Source organism: Gasterosteus aculeatus, chromosome 16, assembly GCF_964276395.1.
Source record: "Gasterosteus aculeatus chromosome 16, fGasAcu3.hap1.1, whole genome shotgun sequence".
NCBI lineage: Eukaryota > Metazoa > Chordata > Actinopteri > Perciformes > Gasterosteidae > Gasterosteus > Gasterosteus aculeatus.
Genome location: NC_135704.1, coordinates 7575765 through 7595492, shown reverse-complemented (window position 1 = coordinate 7595492; position 19728 = coordinate 7575765). Strand labels below are relative to the sequence as shown.

General features: G+C 43.9%; 1 protein-coding gene across 2 annotated transcripts; it reads left to right on the top strand.

Annotated features, from left to right (window-relative positions):
* Positions 1-5932: 5932 nt before the first annotated feature.
* sox1a (SRY-box transcription factor 1a) lies at positions 5933-18021 on the top strand. Of its 2 annotated transcripts, XM_040201764.2 has the most exons (3): positions 6203-9907; positions 13497-13545; positions 17121-18021. In XM_040201764.2, the coding sequence occupies exons 1-2, from the start codon at positions 9065-9067 to the stop codon at positions 13515-13517; spliced, it is 864 nt and encodes a 287-aa protein (XP_040057698.1). In that variant the 5' UTR covers positions 6203-9064; the 3' UTR covers positions 13518-13545; positions 17121-18021. The 2 variants fall into 2 exon arrangements, with proteins under 2 accessions (XP_040057697.1, XP_040057698.1); XM_040201763.2 differs by lacking the exons at positions 13497-13545; positions 17121-18021 and adding an exon at positions 5933-6184 and having other exon boundaries at positions 8825-10725.
* Positions 18022-19728: the final 1707 nt, after the last annotated feature.

Sequence of the window (19728 nt, the reverse complement as noted above, 5' to 3'; positions counted from 1 at the left end):
GAAGCAGGGAGCATTTAATACACTAATCTCCAGTAAGCTGTTTACAGTTTAATTCTTGCATAAATCAGTCATGCTGAATTATGGGAAACACTTTTAAATATTTACAGATACATGTAAAATGGGACAAAAAGCCTTTTATACATATATTTTCTTCCTGAGTAGTCTGAATATGTCATTTGCTTTTAAATTGCATTATCATACAAAATGAAGCAGAAATTTGATGAAACTCAGATGGATTCACCTGAGTTAATGGAATATGGGTTTAAGAGGGAACTAATTATCCCAGTTTAGCGGGAAGTGAATTTGTTTCTTTGGAAAGAGCCTGATTTTGAATGTAAACATTAATGGCCTCCTTGATTAGCATAAGAATCACGTATTATTGTCCTGCTCGCTCTGCGTCCTATTGGATATGCATCTGTGCTGCTCCACGCGCACACACACACACACACACCACACATATTACCTTTCTTATCTTCTAATGATGCAATTTCTGTTATTGTGGTTTAGCTTGTCCATAAAATTAATTTCTCCAATCAAATTACAGCTTTAACAACAGCATTACTGGAAGCTTCTTGTTTTGTTTGTTTTTCTTGGTAGAAGCCTAAATATAAACAAGCTCCAACTGTTGAAGTAATGGACAATATTTCGAAGCCCCACTGAAGAGGCTGAGTCATTGTGATGTTCCTTCGTTCTCTCTGCGAGCTGTTGATCTGTGAAACAAACCAGACGAATATGTTATTCCAGTGCGAACAAAGGGGAAACAAAAAGTAAGGTGAGGTGTGAAGGGAAAGATGGTGTCAAGAGACCAAGGTGAAGAGTTAAATTAAGAAAAGCAGGTGGTGAGGAGAGGGAAAGGGCAGGTGAAGAAGCAACGCTTTGACTTGGGGACTCCCGGGGACGATGACCTTATTTCAAATTCTGGGTGAGGGACTAAAGTTAAGCAACTGAGGAGCCCCCCTCAGCCTCAGGTACACACACACACACACACACACACACACACACACACACACACACACACACACACACACTCTCAAACCCACTTTCAAGGCTGAGTTTAGGAATAGAGAAGGAATAGAAGTCTTGCAGCTCCCTCAAAGGCCAAGCTGCTACCATTGTGGTTGGTAAAGCTACACAATAGGTTACAGCGTACGATATTCCTCTGAGGTTTGACTCTGTGTCCTTCGTGGAATAGTAGCGAACTAGGAACTCGACCCTTCTTTGGATATCATGGGAGAACGAATGGCATTTTGTGTTTAACAGCTGATTTGCTCAGCACGACCCAATGTTTGTGTAAATTACTGTGTTCGACATTTACCTTTATTTACATGCACGGTGTCAGTTAATTTTCTGTAAATAGCTCAACTGAGGGAATTGCATGGGCGGAACCTTTACATGGTTCACCATGAACGCCCTTTCCTTTCATGCGTGGCAACCTGAGGGAAAAAATCAGCGGGACAAATTAAGGAACGGGCGAGAGCCGACTTATGCCGTTGCAGCACTGGACGGGTACTACCTGGGGACCTACTGGTTCAGGGTAATTGCAGAGGTCATCCGTGATCTTAATCCCACGCAAATCGTTCGTCTGTAATTTGTTAAGCAAAAGAAGCCATTTTTATTGCCAAGTATTATTTTACACATACAGGACATTGTTCTCTGCATTTAACCCATCCCACCCAGTGGAAGCAGCAGTAAAGGCACCCAATATTTCACTAAACACAAAGGTCAGGTGATGTATTGAAACTGCACTGTATTTATAATATGTATTGAAACTGTACTTTTAATCTCCCCAGTGTACACATATTTAAAAAAACAACAATACAATTATTGAAGCTGACTGCACAATCCAGTTTACCCGTGTTCAGATATCCGTTAGCCGGTTCCCAAGTAGACCACTCCAGAAAATTCCAAATGTTGTCACCGCCTGCTCTTGAGTGCAGCGTTCAGGGCTGCAGGGTTTTTTAGGAGATGTTGGCACCACCTTTCAAAGGCCCTTTTTCTCTCAAGCCGACTCGCACTGTGAGTTTGAGTGAACAAGGAACACTGCTTTGCATCCAGCTCACTCGCACTCAAACGGTCGCGCTGCTAATTCAGTTTTTTTGACCGGGAGTCGGTCGAAACTCCCGTTTTTAGTACAAAGAACTATTTCATCATGAGACCAAGATATGAAAGACAACAGTGTGTGTGTGTGTGTGTGTGTGTGTGTGTGTGTGTGTGTGTGTGTGTGTGTGTGTGTGTGTGTGTGTGTGTGTGTGTGTGTGTGTGTGTGTGTGACATACATTTTACAATTATTATGGATATTCATTTAATATTTAAAAATATTTGATTTTTTTATTTAAATGTTCCTTGTAATTTGTTGTAAAATGACCTTGATGAAGGCACAAAGGTCTCAATATTGAATTGTTCTTTGTTCGACGCGTTTTGTTTTTTTCCTTGCCAGACTTCCTTTTCTTCTCTGAACATGAAGTTGGGCCAGAAACTCCTACTCAGCTTAATTAAGAGAATAAACTGTGTGTTGTTTTGAATACAGTTGTAAATGATCGTTGCAAAGTGGTGCTTCACTCTGACGTCTCATCCTCTACCTTGATCAGGGTTGAATTAAAAGACGACTTGGGTGAGATTCCCCAAAAGTGCAATAAAAGTGCAAAAATAGATGACTGTGAACATCTACAATTCCATGACAATTGAGTAAACTCTGCATGCTGGAGAGGGTCAAGTGATACCATAAAAAGCTCCAGAATGGACCTTTTTGGGAGATTATTGGTGTAAAAGCAAAGCACCAGTTTACAACACGTCTTGCAATGATGCGGTTTATACACCGACGGTCTCTTTCCAAACAGTAACATTAAAGATTCTCTATATCATATTGCCGATAATAGCTAACCCAAAAACTTTTTGTTATGTCAATTTATAGCAGTAGTTTGTTTACCTGAGTGAGTCACACTCCAACTGCATGTCTTGCAACCCGAGCATCTCTGTTCTTTCTTTACATAGTCCGTGCATGCTCGTGCATGTGACCTTTGTCGGCACTGTTGTCATTGTTCGCACTGCTCTATTAGCGCCGTCAGCCGCGAGCTGCCAGCTCGGCAGTCGCTGAGTTGAGAGCAATGTAGGGTCCACTATGCTCTAATCCAGCACCTTCAATACCCCTTTACCAACAGCAAAGTGCAACAAATGCATCATCACTCAAATTGAATGGGCTGCTGTGCATCGTTACCAACAAGGTCTAAGGGCCAAAGGTGGTTAACTACGCGTTTGTCTCGTGGTCATCCTGCGTCCAATCACTTGGACTTGGCTTTCTGTCTGTTGTGTGCCTCACCTAAACCACCCCCTTCATTCTCATTCATTCTTATATATATATATATGTATATATATATACTGTAACAATGTCCAACATGACATTCTGTCATCATCAAAGGCAGATTCTCCATTAATGGGCCTTGACCTTCTTCGACTGTATTCAAAAAGTCTGCTCTACACCCCCAACTGCTCTACTCTCCCTCAACATAATATCACGATTCTTCCTTCTTCCTCGTCCTCCATAAATGTTCTGCTCCTCTCACCTTACAAGAATCCCCCTCTGTTGTTTGTGGGGGTTTGCCTGATAGCCATTAGTGTTACACCCTATTACATGAGTAATGACTGACTGTGAGCTCTAATTAGAGATGTGTTAGGTCCCCCCCCCCCTCCCCAACGCCTCTCCTCTCACCTCCTTCCTGCTTTTCCACAGAGCTGTTACTGTGACTCCATCGCCGTGGCGACACCATTAGCACAGCACCTCTTAGAGTTGCAACTCCTGACTGTTAAAACCATTACGTTCATTACAGACCAATCAGAGGGGAAGGTGTTATGGCTAATTGATAAGCTGAGCAGTGCATAAAATCTTGTCTCTAATTGCCCTGCGGGAAAAGGAGAAAGCGCCCCGGCAGAAAGAGACAGTGAGAGAATGAAAGGGGGGAGAGAGAGTGGGGAAGCGACTGGCGTGCTAATTTCAAAATCTGATATTTTTTTCCGCGAGAATAATTTAGCCTTACAATATGTCTTCATCCAAACATGCTGTAGATTTTTTTCCTTCCCCTTCTTGAATAATGGGATGTTTCTTCTGGGTTTGTCATCTGTGATAAGATGATTATCTGAAAGGTCTGGGGCACATTGTGAAGAGAGTCTCGCCTTCTCTGCTGGAGTAGGTAATCCTGGGTAATAGCATTATGGACACAGTGTTTTCCTAAAGCCCATGATTATCCACTGCTGTTTGCCATGGGATTGACATTGGCCTCCCTGGTCTCTCTCTCTCTCTCTCTCTCTCTCTGTTTCCTCTTTTTTCTTCCTCTTTTTCTGACTTCTTTATGTCAGTCTGTCTGTGCCTCACCCCTCCATCAAGCCCTTGTATGATCTTCTCTCACAATTCAACCAAGAGAAGAAGATGAAAATAGAGCAACAAAAGAACAAATTTGTAGACAAGGGTGCCCCAGATTTGAATGGCATGTTCTCTCTGTCGAAAAATCCCACTTTCAGCTTGTGTGTTTGGGGTTCCAATCCTGCTCCAAAATGTAATACCGACACAATGCTTCATGCCATTAATACATTAACCCTATTTTAGCATTTACCAGATCTTAATAACACTGGATTCTTACAAGGTTGTGTCACATATTGTCTTACAAGATATTCCACTTTGGTGGACAACACCGTCTTCTCCAGTTCTTTTTGTTAAATTTGTGAAAATAGGCGAATTACAACAACTTCATTGCCGATTATGTGCTTTCTTATTCAATTCTGGAGTTTTCAAAATTAAATCATCTCTGCAAACGTTTAAGTTATTGCTTAAGGGGTATTTTTTGAAGTTTTTTTTACAGTCATGGAGATTTGCGTTCAAGAGGGACCATGTGAACTGAGCTAAGACCTCTGCTTTTAGCGGATTGGTTTACTCTTCCCTTAAAGCTTTTAGGCCAGGACGGACTTGACCTGATCTCTCTCTCTCTCTCTCTCTCTCTCTCTCTCTCTCTCTCTCTCTCTCTCTCTCTCTCTCTCTCTCTCTCTCTCTCTCTCTTTGTGTGTTTGTATGATGCAAAGGGACAGAATAATCTCTGGTAAACATGAAGTTGTTTTATTCTGCAGCAATGAGATAAAATTATATAAAAAGGCTGGTTACTATCATCTTACTGAGTGTAACTCAAGAAATATGAACAAAAACAGTCCTGACAATTGTTGCCACATAAAAACTATACATTTTTAAGGAAATATAGTATATAATTAACTGTCTAAAACCTAAATTGTGTGCGAGTGTGTTTGTGTTCTGTATGTTTTGAAAAACGTAATAAATACACCAAATTCCCCAAACAATCCTTATGACCAAGCAAATGATTCGTACCTCTGATCTTCCAACTCTGTTTGAGAATGTTTAAATGTTCCAACATAATAATAAGACGTGCGTGCGTGTGTATGCGTGTGCGTGTTCCCCTCGTCGTTTCGGATGCCGGACTTGATATTGTGAAGCGCTATTTGAGGATCACGTTGTTGGAACAAAGAGTGTGTCGCGAGTAAAAACAACCGGGGGGGGGGGGCCAATAGCTCCGCAGCGCTCTCCTTGCATTCTCCTCCGCTCCAGGATCAGTAATGGGAGTCAGTATCCAGGAGGACGCGGAGGGGGTGCGGGGCTCCTCCCCAAGTCCTCGCCCCTCCTCTCCGAGAGCAGCGCAGCTGCCTCTCAGAACCCCGCCGCTCCAGCCCATTTATCCTGGAGAGCCAAAAAAAAAAAAAAAAAAAAAAGAAAAGAGAGTGGCTATTTATTAGAATACTTGTTTTGTATTGTTCTGTGCAACACAAAAGACGCTCCATTGTGTTCGAAGCAAGCCCCCTTTTGCAGAGAGAAACAATAACTTGGAATTGTCTTTTTTGGAGTGTATAATAAATGTCATTTCTTCTTGTCTCTGCCCCTCAGTGTGTGTTGAGTGGTGGGTTTGGGCACCGGGCATGGATGGCCTTGGCACTCGAGCGGCCACATAGTAGTGGGAGTAGCGGTTTTACATGAAGCTTTGGAGGGTTTAGGACGGCTTTAGGAGTATGGAGGGAGAAATCTGCCCACTTGGTCTGGAGTAGAGGGGAGCGAGGGGAACATGCGTGCGTTTGCATGTGACGGTTACGCGTGTATAGTATTCATCCTGTAGATGCTTTATACAAACCGTCTGTGGTGAGTAAAAATCTATTTTTTTGTCTAAATCTGAGGTGGAATAAAAGCGAACGAAAATGTGAAGAGTGAGGCGAACTTCTTATCTGTGATTGCGCATATGGAAATAAGTATTTTTTTCGCCGTTGTGTTGAGCTCCTCGCGTCTCGGTGCAGGCTGTGTATTGATTTGGGGACCAGTGAGACGCGCCGGGCTGCAGCGTGCGCGCGGATCTGTGCGCAGCTCACGGTGCTACCAGTTGCTCTCCAGCCGACCAACTTTGGTTTCACCGAGGGGACATTATCGGCTCCGGATCTATTGAAACCCGCGTCGGGCTGGATTAACCTTGTAAATAATAATAATAACAATATGAATCAGCTGTGTATTGTCTAACGCGGCTCGGTGGCCGTTGATATGTGAGATGGTTTTGAGATCTTTTTTACTTGCGGGGGGAGGCGGGTGGGAGTGTGCAGGCTGATTTCTGGGGTATTGGGCTGTTACCCCACGATTCCTGTGATTCCCGCGTCCGTCAGCAGGTGATTAAAAAATAAAAGATCCTCCCAAAGGCCATTAACCATTTTCACGTTGGCTGGCGGATAGAGGGTAACGCAAATAAATAGATTATTTTAATTATTATTAATTTAAAAAAAAAAGTTTTTTAGTATTCGAGTATTATAAGCGAGGGATTTGTGAGTTAAAGACACAAACACCAACTAGACGCCGTGCGTAATTTGGGCGACTGGAGTTGTATTTATTCGTAATCCGTCTGTTATTTATTTATTCATTTACGAGGCGGATTGATAACTGCTTTGACCCTTGGCCCCTGCCGCGCACCATCATCGCAGCGCGCACATCCTGTTGCAGAGGCAGCACACAAAGGAGCGAGGAGGTTTGAAAAGAGGTTGGTTAAAAGAGGAGTAACTGATGGGGGGATGACAGAGAGAGTAAACGGGGGCCCCGGTGTCCCAGTGTCATTGTAAAGACTAATCCTCTACAATCCGAAATCCCCTCCACAATGACAGAAACACATAATAACAATAACATATATATTATTCGACTAACTTTTCGATCGATACTTTAATTTACGCCGTTACATTATTATTTTTTATTCAATCATGTGTTTATTTAACAACACCCTTGGGTTAAACAGACATCCGGAAATACGGCTCAACCCATTAAAAGTCTTAAAACTTCCAATAGTAAATGTGCCACAATCCCATTTATTTATTTACAACATTACTCCTTAACTTTTTTGATTTTAGCTAAATAAGCTGCTCCTTTTTCGGATTTGTCAAGTGACACAAATGTATTTATTAAAAGAGGCCAACGTGCGTCATAGTTCATTGTTTATTTAGTTTGTTGATTTGTTTTCTGGTGGGACAGCTTCCCCGGCCCTTACCGCCGTGTAGCTGTCCAGGTGTCATTACATCGTGTTCTTCCGTTGCCTTAAGCCTCGTGGCCCAGACGACACGTTTATTGACCTCTGTGATGTCCCGTTAAGACGCATGGATCTGTCCAAGTGATCCCGCTCCCTCGGGCCCTAAACGGAGAGCCATAACACGCTAAGCCCCAATTAAAATTAAAAAAAACGGCGAAGGATGATAGAATGATTAAATCGTTAGTCTCGCCGTGGGATGTAGTATTTCGTTTTCCCTTTCAATTAGAGGTTGATTGGGCTTTTCATGGGAGGTCAGCTGTGCGGAATCCGGATTATATATGCGAGGGCTGGAGGACGCGTGCAATCGGCTCCCTCGCACGGTTTCCATCGGGTTGCTCGGGTGTAAAAATGACGGAAGCAAAGTGCACCGGCCACGTTAAAAGTCCACTGCCGAAGGCGGCATCGGAGCGGCTTCCACGCGGTCTGGTTTAGCTGCGGGCGCACGCAGGCTCAGGCAGGAATCGTCCCCCGCCGCCAGCAGACGGCGATGTCCACGCTTTGACCCGGCAAATTCCACGTCATCACTTGCTCGGGGACTTGGACCGTCGTTTTCTTTTCTTTTTTTTTAACCAAATTTTTGTCATGGCATCCTGACACCTACTTTTACTACATGGTCTTCTGAAAGAATGGATTTTGAGTTGTCGGTTGAGCGTGAAGTGGTCTGATATTGTTGGGTTTGGGTAGTCTGTAGTTCCAGTGTACAAGTTGGGAGTTGGGTTTGGGCTTCTAGGACGCACGATGGATGTGAGACTAAACTTGGAAGGAAATGTTCTGAAGTTTAAGCACGAATAAAGAAACTTTACCCCAACTTTTGTGACGCTGATCGTAAAAGCTGCTGCAGGCTGCGTCTCCATGTCTATTGAAGCCATAGCGGTTCTTTGAAATATATTTAGATGTTTGACTCATGGTGCTCAAAGACTCTACCCCTCCACATCCCTGCTAACAAATCGTAGTTATTTTTGTTTAGCTGATGTCTCTGAGAGCGTTTGGAAATTTCAAATGCCTTGTGCTATTTGTGGGATTGGCCCTCATTTCTGCCTCCTCCTCCTCCTTCTCCTCCTCCTCCTCCTCCGGTGTGTTCTCCCTCTATGGTCCTCTAGTCACCTGACCAAACGCCATGCAAATCACTCTGCTGTTAGAGCCCCATTGGCCGCTTGTGGCTCATTTAACCGCTGTCAGTGCGCATCATATGGCCGCCGCTTTAACCAACTTCTTAACTCCGACAGGGAAAGTGGCTCCAATGCGCATTCTATCACAGTGGATGTGAACCAACCCAGACGACGACAGTGCGAAATACTGGTTGGAGAACATTTTATATCCCTTTTCGGAATATTTTTCGTCTCGTGTTTAAATCTTTGGGGCTAAGAATATCAATTCTGTACCCAGCCTGTGCGCGCCCGATCTCGTGCGCACCTATCTTGAAATAGACTTTTTCTCTGTTGGTGGCGAAGTTTAAAACCAGGTGAATGTATAGCATGATGATGGAAACTGACCTGCATTCCCCTGGCCCCCAAACGAACACGGCCACGGGGCAAACGGGGCCAAATAGCGGGTCCAAAGCGAATCAGGAGCGGGTGAAGAGACCGATGAACGCGTTCATGGTGTGGTCCCGTGGGCAGCGGAGGAAGATGGCCCAAGAGAACCCCAAAATGCACAACTCTGAGATCAGCAAACGGCTGGGCGCCGAGTGGAAGGTGATGTCCGAGGCTGAAAAGCGCCCCTTCATCGACGAGGCGAAACGGTTGCGAGCCATGCACATGAAGGAGCATCCGGATTACAAGTACCGGCCAAGAAGGAAGACCAAGACGCTGCTGAAAAAGGACAAATATTCCCTTGCCGGTGGACTGCTTTCCGGGCCCGGCGGAGGTGGTGGAGTTGGTTTAGGAGTCGGAATGAGTTCATCCGGAGTTGGGCAGAGGTTGGAGAGCCCCGGGGGTCACGGAGGCTCCGCCGGCTCCGGCTACGCGCACATGAACGGCTGGGCGAACGGCGCGTACTCGGGGCAGGTGGCCGCCGCTGCGGCTGCCGCGGCGATGATGCAGGAGGCGCAGCTCGCCTACAGCCAGCACCCGGGGAGCGGAGCGCACCACCACCACCACTCGCACCACCATCACTCACACAACCCGCAGCCCATGCACCGCTACGACATGACAGCGCTGCAGTACAGCCCCATCTCAAACTCTCAGAGCTACATGAACGCTTCTCCATCCGGCTACGGCGGGATCACCTACACACAGCACCAGGGCTCCGGCGTCACTTCCTCAGCCACCATGGGGACGTTAGGGTCGCTGGTGAAGTCGGAGCCGAGTGTAAGCCCTCCCGTCAGCAGCACACACTCACGGGGTCCTTGCCCCGGAGACTTGAGAGAGATGATAAGCATGTATTTACCGACCGGAGAGCCGGGCGACCCGTCAATGCAAAGTAGACTCCATGCCTTACCGCAGCATTACCAGAGCGCCACGGCTGGAGTGAACGGGACGGTCCCTCTAACACACATTTAGAACTCACAGAATAATTGAAAACTCCAAACGAACACATAACCAAATATTTACCTCTTTTCTAATTAACCCCGGTCCCTAAAACTACCTGCATTTTGTACAGAATGTCTATGGTCTTGTAAATGAAGGGTAAATAGCAAATTCATCTCGGCTTTTTTTTTTGTATTGCCACCGGTGGGATTATATAACGAATATGATGCTGAGAAATTGGTGATTGTGCTACCATACTTTTGTCCATTACTTCACAATCTTAGTTGAAGGTTACGCCAGGTTCACATGGGGGGTATTTGGTTCAATTGTCTCATACTTTTTTGGGGGGGGGGGGTTCTTGTAAGTTATTGAAAATGAGATAACGTGTCATAATATTAAGAAAGTGCTTCAAAAGATATGGGGAAAGTCACATTCTTTAAACATTTGTGTTCATTTGCTGACGCCTGTGTCTTAATTCTTGGAAACCATCTCTTTTTATTGTAACACTAATTATTGTAAATTGTGAATAATTTTAATATTTCAAAGGATGACGGGCAACTGCTGTTGTAATTTAAGTGCTTTTCTGCAAGTGAAAAGCCCTGCTATTGCAATGACGAAGAATTGAATAAATTTCACCAGATGTTGCTTTTGATTCTTAAGACTACCGTCTTAGATTGATTATTTTCACAATGTTCTTACAGGATTGTTTTCACGTGTTAGGACACAAGAATATCATCCAGCCTCTTCTCGAGAAAAATAGCCACCTGTTTAAATTGTGACACCACATGATCCCACGAGCATAGTCGTAAAATCGTGCGTAAAACGGATACAGGCTCTAGGCCTCCAACAAACATCCTGATTTTGATTGGATGGTGATGTTTCACGGACTCAACAATGGGAGTAATGAGAAATATATTCATAGACAAAGTTTTGTTTAGTGCCAGATTAGGATCAAAATATATTCAATTTACATATTGTATTTTAAATTATAATCGAATCTGATTGCTTAAATGCCTCACAACGAACCACCTGTATATTTTACTAACATTATTCATGGAAATAAGAGGTAACACTTAAAATATGCTAATAACAAACCTAATTCCCACCTGTAACTGCTTAGAAACTTTGAGAGTATTGATAGAAAATGTAAGCTGAATTATGTTTTTATTCATTCTAAATGTCTTATTTCTCTATAATGAATTGAAAGGTTTTGTCCGACTTTTTATTGTCACATAAGATTGTAAGATTGTTAATACGTTCTTCAAAAAACGCAATACAACACATGATTTCATATTGACTTTTTAGAGGTTTATCTGAATATAATACTTTATTACTTATGAATACGTAAAATTCATTGAAATAGATTCAAATATCCTTTTGATGCACTGAGAATAAATTAATTTAATTTCACTACCTGCTTGAACACTTGACGTAAAGTAATACCAGGCAGACAAATTAAATAACAGTAATATATAATGAACACTAGAGTACAATTTCAATCATCTTTCCTTTTACCTGCTTTATGTCTAAATAGACATTTCGTTTTTTAGAATGATCAACTGTTTCTGTCTTTTAGAATTCAGTTTAAGTTAAAGGGTATATACTTAAATATAAATATAAAGCAAAAGTGATTTAATAATATCTCCATGGTGAGAATTAAAAAAAAACTACGTACAACAAAGTCTTCATATGTTGAGCTGTATTTCTAAATTTTTTTACTTTGTTATCAAACAGTTAACAGTTCTCAAAAAGATATGTAATAACTATTATCGTGCCATTTATCCTTATCAACTTGGGGAATTAACCGTCCGTCGTTAGGAAGTCGAATATCTTACATTCCACATATAAAATAACTCCAGATGAGATGCGCGGATCCCCTACGTGCGTTGGGGATCTGCGCATCTAAGGCCGCAATTAACGCCTTCAAGGACGTGCACAACAAAGACGGTGGGGCCCAAATGTGCGCAGACTGGACTTAAACTTCATATTGGCAACACGCGCGTGATAATTGGGTTACTGATGTTGGAATTTCAGAGTTTTAGATGTTTGATTTGGGATGACCAGTTTGTACATTTACAAAGTTTGAAAAGGGGAAAAGGGATAAAATCTAATTCAGACATTTGATCTTAAAAAAAAAGAAAATTGGTCGAAGAAATTACGTCATTTCCTTTGACAGTCATCAGCTGGGTTTGACGTGTATATTTTTTGTATTGCCTGTAGGTCCCATGTGTAGATACAGACTAATAGCCATACACATGCAAATGAGGCAATAATATGCCTACTTAGGCATTTTAGAATCAACTAATCTCAAATACATAGTTAAAGGGCCCATTTCACACTGATGAAGACTTGCATGGCATGTCAATTAAACCTGTTAGTCCTCAAAGTAAAGCGTGTAACGTTTGGCTGAGCAACAATCTATTGAAAGAAATCAGAGGAACAATGTCTCGAAATATATTTTCCTTTCCGAAACCCCAAAGAAGACGCGTCTCCGCGCTGTGCGTGCGCCGCACGGCACGGGATGGCTTCCTCGCGCGTTTTTTTTCTTCCACTGTTTAAATTTTATCTGTTGATGTGAAGAGATGCGGATTAACACTGAATGCACGGGGAGGCGGAGCGCGTCACGGCGCATCGCCGGGCTAAAAGAGGAGCGTTCTGGCAAATTTAACCCGAATAAATTACACCTTAAGGTTGGAAGAGGGGTAAGTGTAGGGTGCAACGCATGACGGCTATGAAGCAGCGGTGCGTGTGTGTGTGTGTGTGTGTGTGTGTGTGTCTCCGCGTTTCTGTGCATGCACGCGTGTGCGTGTGTTTAGCTGACCGACCAATAAATCTCTCCACTGCGCGATGCTCTTATCTTGTAGCCACTGATATATTCCGTGCTAGGAGGCCATCAGCACCAGCGCACACTCGGTTGCTCGTAAAGCCCCGATCCCTTGCACTCCCTGTCCTAAATGGGGATAATTAGCGTCACTTTATCACGCCTCTGCATATTTTCTCCGTGCGCTCCTCCTCCCCCTTTTCCTAAAAAAAAAAAAAATTACCAAACAGGCTGCACTCGTCGCCCGCTCTGTCACAGAAGATTATGGAGACAGATTGCACAGAGCGAATGTGCCGGGCGAGATTAGCGCGGAATAGAGAAAGCAACTGGGCCAATGAATTCCTCGGAAGGGCCTTATCGTGCAATTACACGTTGACATGTTTAACAATCTTGCTGCCTCTTAATCCTGCAGTGCTGCTCTATCTACCCACAGCTTCCACGCTATATGGCGCCACACGGACCTAATTCACCGAAACGCAGCACAAATGTCCTGAAAGTTATGAGAAATTGCTTTATTTTGAAACTTTTGTCAAGCATTCCTACGCCTGGACCCGTCCATCGCTGCTCGCAGCTTTAATTTTTCTATTTTGTTGTTGTTGTATTTTTCAGATTTCTCCGTTGCTGGAATAACATCAGCACTGGGACTTTTTGTCAAGAGGTGAGATATGCGAATGGAAATTACAATTATTAGTATTGGTGCCCTAGAAATCACTCCTTCCTTCTATGGACTAATCGAAAAGGGAGAAAACCCCAAGAAATGTTTGCATGCTCAGATTGGCAATGTCAAGGCAAAAGTGTCCGTGCGCGCGCCACACACACACACACACACACACACACACACACACCGCCACGCCCCCTCCCCCCCCCGCCTCCCCCGCCTGGCGGCAGCCTGTATCTGGGCCTGTGTGGGAGTGATTGTGGAGCGCCACTGTAGGAATTTGGCAGCGGCCGTGGTTTGGAGAGCCGCCCCACGCTGCGCGCCATTCAGCGACCAGCGCGCTGTGAGGTTGAGAAGTTTCAGTCATCCGTACAACTCAATGGCCTCCACAAAGAAGATTACGAGCCCCAGCGCATTCCTGTAGGGACCTGGGAGCGGTGCAGGTGCGAGGGGGACCGGGGTAACCCGTCAGAGAAGTGATAAAAACGGGGTAGTGCATGGGGGGGGGGGGGCGGGGGGCCACACAAAACCATGCAGCCACTCCACGGGAACCGGGGAGTTTTGGGGGGAACGACAACAAAGGAAAGAATACGTTGGTAAAAGATGGAAGTTTGGGGGGTTAGGGTGCACACTTAGTGGCCTCACTGTCCACCAGTGAGTGAAAGGATGAGGAGACTCTCAATCAGGGCTAAAGCCAGGAGTCCAAAGTCCCCCATTAAAGCACTACCGAACCATGATTACAAGACCATATGACTACTGATCTGTACTTAAAAGCGCAGTGAAAATCTAAATGAATGTACTCATAATTCGTCATATATATATATATATATATATATATATATATATATATATATATATATATATATATATATATATATATATATATATATATGTGTGTTATGAACGTTCAAGAACTCAAAATTAAAAACCCCTCCTACTGATTTGTACCTTCAATATGCCATCTCTGTGCTTTCAAATGTAAACGCTTCACAATTTGTCGTATTTATACGATTAAATTGAATGATTTGCGGTTACTAGTGGGAAACCCACCAAAAGCTTTCACCAAACTCCGAGGCTTTCCTGACCCCCTAACAGGGTTTTTCGTGCCAACAAACAATAAACTTAACTTCCAGCCACGCTGTTGATAATAATTGGATTGTAAGTAGACAACTTTTGAGCTAGCGCACTGTTCTTTGTTGGTACAATGGATCATGGCAGTTTGTTTCTGGCTGCCAGTTTTTGCCAGCGAGGGAGAGAACCTTCACCCACATGCCTATTTAATTAAAGGAAGAACACATTTTCTTTTGGCGTCCATTCTAAAATGAGCAGTGGTGAAAGTTACTACGGTAAATGCTATTCTGAACAAAAAGCCGACGCTGTCTAGTGTCAAAATAGTTCACTTGACATGTGACAGATACACAAATTCAATGAATACCAGGTTGTGGTGACTGCGACTATTTCTGCCTGATCCACCCATAAGAAAGACTTTTACACGTATGACGTGACACCACCACCTGACTCAGGACCGTAAGCATAAGTAAGCTGCAATATTTGAATGTTCAGTGCAGCGGCCGTTTCTACGTGCACCGCTGACAGGTGCAAACACCTAGCCGCGGGTTCTTAGCTTAAGTTGTGGACGTACCCGTGTCAGCATAATGTGTAGCACATTATTGTCGGCGTCCAGTGTGCGAGCGTTTAGTCCTGGCATTACATCCGTCGCTTTTGCAAAGACGCCCATTCGCTCTGTGATTCCCTCCGCTACTCGCTAAGTAGCGGAGCAATTATTCACATTCATCCATTTATATTCCACTCTATCCAGCTTTTTATACCGCAAAGTACAGCACAGCCGGCCCACAGCAGGTTTGCTTGGATAACTGACGTTTGATAGGAATTGGCTTTTTCGCTTCTCCACTTGTCAGGTCCGCAGTATTAACTTTGCTGAGATCTCAGGCTGCAGCAACGTTTCTAAAAAAAAAAAATGCGTCCAACAGGGCGAGAAACATAGCAGCCAGACAATCAGGTAAGACCCTAAGGACGAGTAATCAGTGCCTCCAACTACCTCCCACTCCTCTCCAGAGGATCACAGACAAGATGCAATGAATCGCATGAGAATGAGCCGCACCAGACACATGCAGAGACGTGTCAGAGGGGAAGCTTTACACTCTCGTGCAGACTGCCGTGATGGGATGACATGAAAGAATATATATATGTGACCTGAAAAGGCAGATGAACAAAGAGGTCATACTTTAACTATCATCAGACACAATTATCTATGCATTCAAAAGAAGAATTAGCTAAAGCAACATGAACCTTTTTAAGTTAAACTCTATTTCCTCAGGGTCTCCGCGTGCCTTTTTCAGGTCAGGCTCTGAATTCACAATAAACCGCCAGAATTGATTCACCAGAGGTTTAGTTGTCTGGTAGCAAATAATTGATCTTATCTGTTTCTTAGAGTCAAGAGCAGCAGTGAAGTGCAGCTTCCTTTTAGACGACCTTTTTATAAGATGTTGCATGTTCATGTGCTTCTGGCGGGAAGGAATTCCTGTCAACATACTGGACAACATGTCACAGGAGTCACGGGACTACAAAGTTTTAGTTGGCTCGCTGTTTTTAACACCAATACCAACGGCAATAACGTCACTTTGTGTCCACGTCTCCGGTCCATTGGGAAATATCTCAAAATCGATTCATTCCTGGTCCCCAAACTTTTACCTTATTGCTAGTGTCCACAGCCTGTTTCCACAATTAAGAAATCATTTATGAACATCGGAAATGTAGCCACAAGCAACACAAAATAGTCATAGAAATATCAGTGTTACTGCCAATGAGACCAATGATTTCAATAAGATTTTGTGAATGTCATTCATGGTTCTCAGGGGACTTTTCCTGCCCTCCTCCCTTTAGCTCACGCGCCAACATGAGGTGGCCATGCAGTGTGTGGCGTACACACACCTGCAGTGTTTCTCTATCGCTGGCCCGCACACATGTGTACCCACCAGATGCTGTAAAGGATTTCTGCTCCTCTGTGGCAGGTGATAATTCTCAGTGCAGTGGAGAATGAGGTTAATGTGGGGTCAAATGGTTCAAATAAGAAACAGCAGGTTTACGGTGCCTGCCGCGCGCTGATAGCTCTTTGAACCGGCTGACCTTTAAACTCTCTGGGGTCAAGTGATCAACAAACTGTGTGGTTTGGATAGGTCAGATTGGAACAAGTGAAAGATGTGTATGTCACAGCAATATGTCCAAGAGGAGCAGATAAATTGTTTTTAATGATTCTAATCCTACTCAATTTGTTTCCAGAGCCATTAGATGATTGTCAGCAATCAGACTGTTTAAAGTCTGGGATAAATTTGAGTAATTTGTATTTTAATTGATAACCTGCTGGCTATTAAGCGTTCGGTAGATATGTTGCGTTTCACATGTCGGGTTTAATATCTTAAACCCGACATGTGAAAATGCAGGTCACTGTTTTCTGCTGTGTCTTTATTTATTGACTTTTGACATTTGATATCCTTACCAATCAATATCCTCTCTTTGTCCATCTCCCTCTTTCTCTGTCTGTCTCTCTCTTCCAGCAAACTGTCCATCATGGCTATCACCAGTGGACATGGATCACTGAGGGGCCTGTGATTAACAGATAGCACCTCGTCTCCTCTGCTGGCAGGCCATCATTATGACGAGCACTAGAACATAGGTGCTGCGGGCGAACAGACCTTTAGGAAAATGTCAGCGACAGTCAGAGCCACAAATTCCCTTCAATCACTCTTCCCCATGTGATAATAACTCCCCTTAACCCCCTTAATTACGCAACTTTGATTTTATTTTATCTTTATGTTGTGTTGGGTCAGCCGGGAAAATCATCACCAAAAAAATAAATGAAAAAACAACCACAGCGCCACATTTTCCATCCCAGCAAAACCAATAAACGGCTCCCGCGTCCCGTTCCCTTCTACTGGAGCCAGCTTCACTCCCTTAATACTCTTAGTCCCTCAGCTGGCATGTTTTCCAACAACCCGCTGCATTTTCAGATTTGTAAAATCCGTCAAAATGCCTGTAATGAATATTTCTACAGCCTTGAGTGTATTTAATGTGTGGTGTGACCGGCCCAATAAGAAACGTGCACTGATCTGGCACCGGAGCATCGGCAGAGAAAAGCAGCAGTCAGTATGAAACACGTCGCTTTTATTTGAAAACAAACTTCTTTTATCAACAGAAGCAGCGTAGAAATAAACATTTATTGTTTACATATCATCGTAGGTGTCCATTAAGATCTCTCCAGTGCATGAAGTGACATATGAATATTTCTCTTTTACATTTTCAGAAAAGGAAACCACTAGTTTTCTTCATGATTAACTATCTCCGTCTTTTACTGAACACATTTATTGTGCAATCTGTTTTACTGTTGTGTTAGCTTCAGCTGAGAAAAAAAAGAATACATATTAAATAAAATCGTGCGTCTTATGCCTAAGAATGAAATATTGTGCTTCTCGTCTTTTTTTTTCAACATTCAATTTGGGAGATAAATGAATGCTTCAAAAAGTGAGAAGTTTTAGAAAAGTTTAAACATTTAAACTATGTGTTAATTTCAAGGCTTCAATGTGCCCTCAATTAATTTAGCACCACCCCTGAGTAATTGATTTTAGATCGAGAGAAAGAAAGAGGTGGGGGTTGATATGTGTTGATTTATGAAAACCACAAAAGCCAACAATTGAAAAATAACTAACGGCATAATTGCGGTGAGCGCTGTAACCTCGCTTTATTGGTATTTTGTTCCTTCCATCGAGGCATTTGGCTTAAGTCAGGCCCACAATAACACGAGCGGTTTTCTCCACTTTTTCACCCGCTCAGCCTCTCGGCCTCGGTCACTCGTCAGGTGTTTGCAGACAACCGCACAAAGACAAAGACTGGTGAGAGAAGGGTTGAGCAGCATGTTGCATCTGTGTGTGTGTGTGTGTGTGTGTGTGTGTGCGCAGACACTTGGTAAACAAACACAGACATAACGTGCACACAGGGACTAGATAATGAGCATCTCAGGTGACTACATGCAGTGATTACCAGGTTGCTGGTGTTATAGGGACTATATCACAAAAACCTACTCTCCCACTCTGTGTACACACACACGCACGCACACACACACACACACACACACACACACACACACACAAATTCAGATGCCCGCGCGCGGCGCACACACTCTTGAGAGATCCCTGGTTATCACACCCTTCCAGACTGTTCTGAACTACTTATGGAAAACACACACACACACATCTCAAGACGTGGCCACTCTTGCCAATACGAGCCCAGTGTTAAGAACAGTTGTTGTCGTTGTCGTGGTGTTTTTTTTAATTTTTTTTTAGCATCTCTAAATTCCTAGCGTTGCTAAGGTGCTTTGGGAGGGGATTAACAGAGGCTGGCGCCGATGAGCAAGCCTCGCCGATTCCCAACCAGCAGGAAAAAGACAAAGGAAGAGGGGAAAGAAGGAGGAAAAACAGCAGAGGGTTTTCACTACAGGGGAATTGCAGCACCAGCCTGTGTAAACATGATGACTTGAGAGAGGTAAGTAGGTACAAATGAATGGAGTGACACTAAACAATAAGCATCTCAAAGACGAGGCCTTAACTTTTTCCGCTCGCTCCTCTCTCTCCGTCTTTCTACCCCGTCTCTCCACCTATCTACATCTCCTCGCGCTCCTTTTATGTGCCGTGTGCCTGCCTCTCTATTTCTTCCCATCCCTTCGTTTACCCCTAAAGGCAGAAGTTTCAGATGCAGACACTTTTGTCTCTCTGTCACGACTTCAAACGGCGCCGGCGTTCAGGTCACACGGATGTGCCCGCGGCGGTCGGTGACTGTGGCTTCTCAGGTGAACGTCTCCCAGCGTGTCCTTGATGACACACTCCCCTCCCTTTCTCCCGTCGCGCTGCTTTTAATCAGGGTAGAGAGCGGCGGAAGGCACCAAAGACGGCCGAGCCACGTCCACCAGTTGTCAAGCTGCTCGCAGGCACCTCTGCGATGGCAACGCAGTGCGTTTAATACTTCTGCCAGCTGAAAAAAAGACACCACCACCCTCATAGATGCTCATAAACTGAGCCAGAAGAAAGGAGAAGTGTGTCGACCATTTTTCAGAGAGAAATTAGCCCAAGAAGGTGCACCAAAGTGCGGGAGGTCCACATGCTTTTCTTTGAA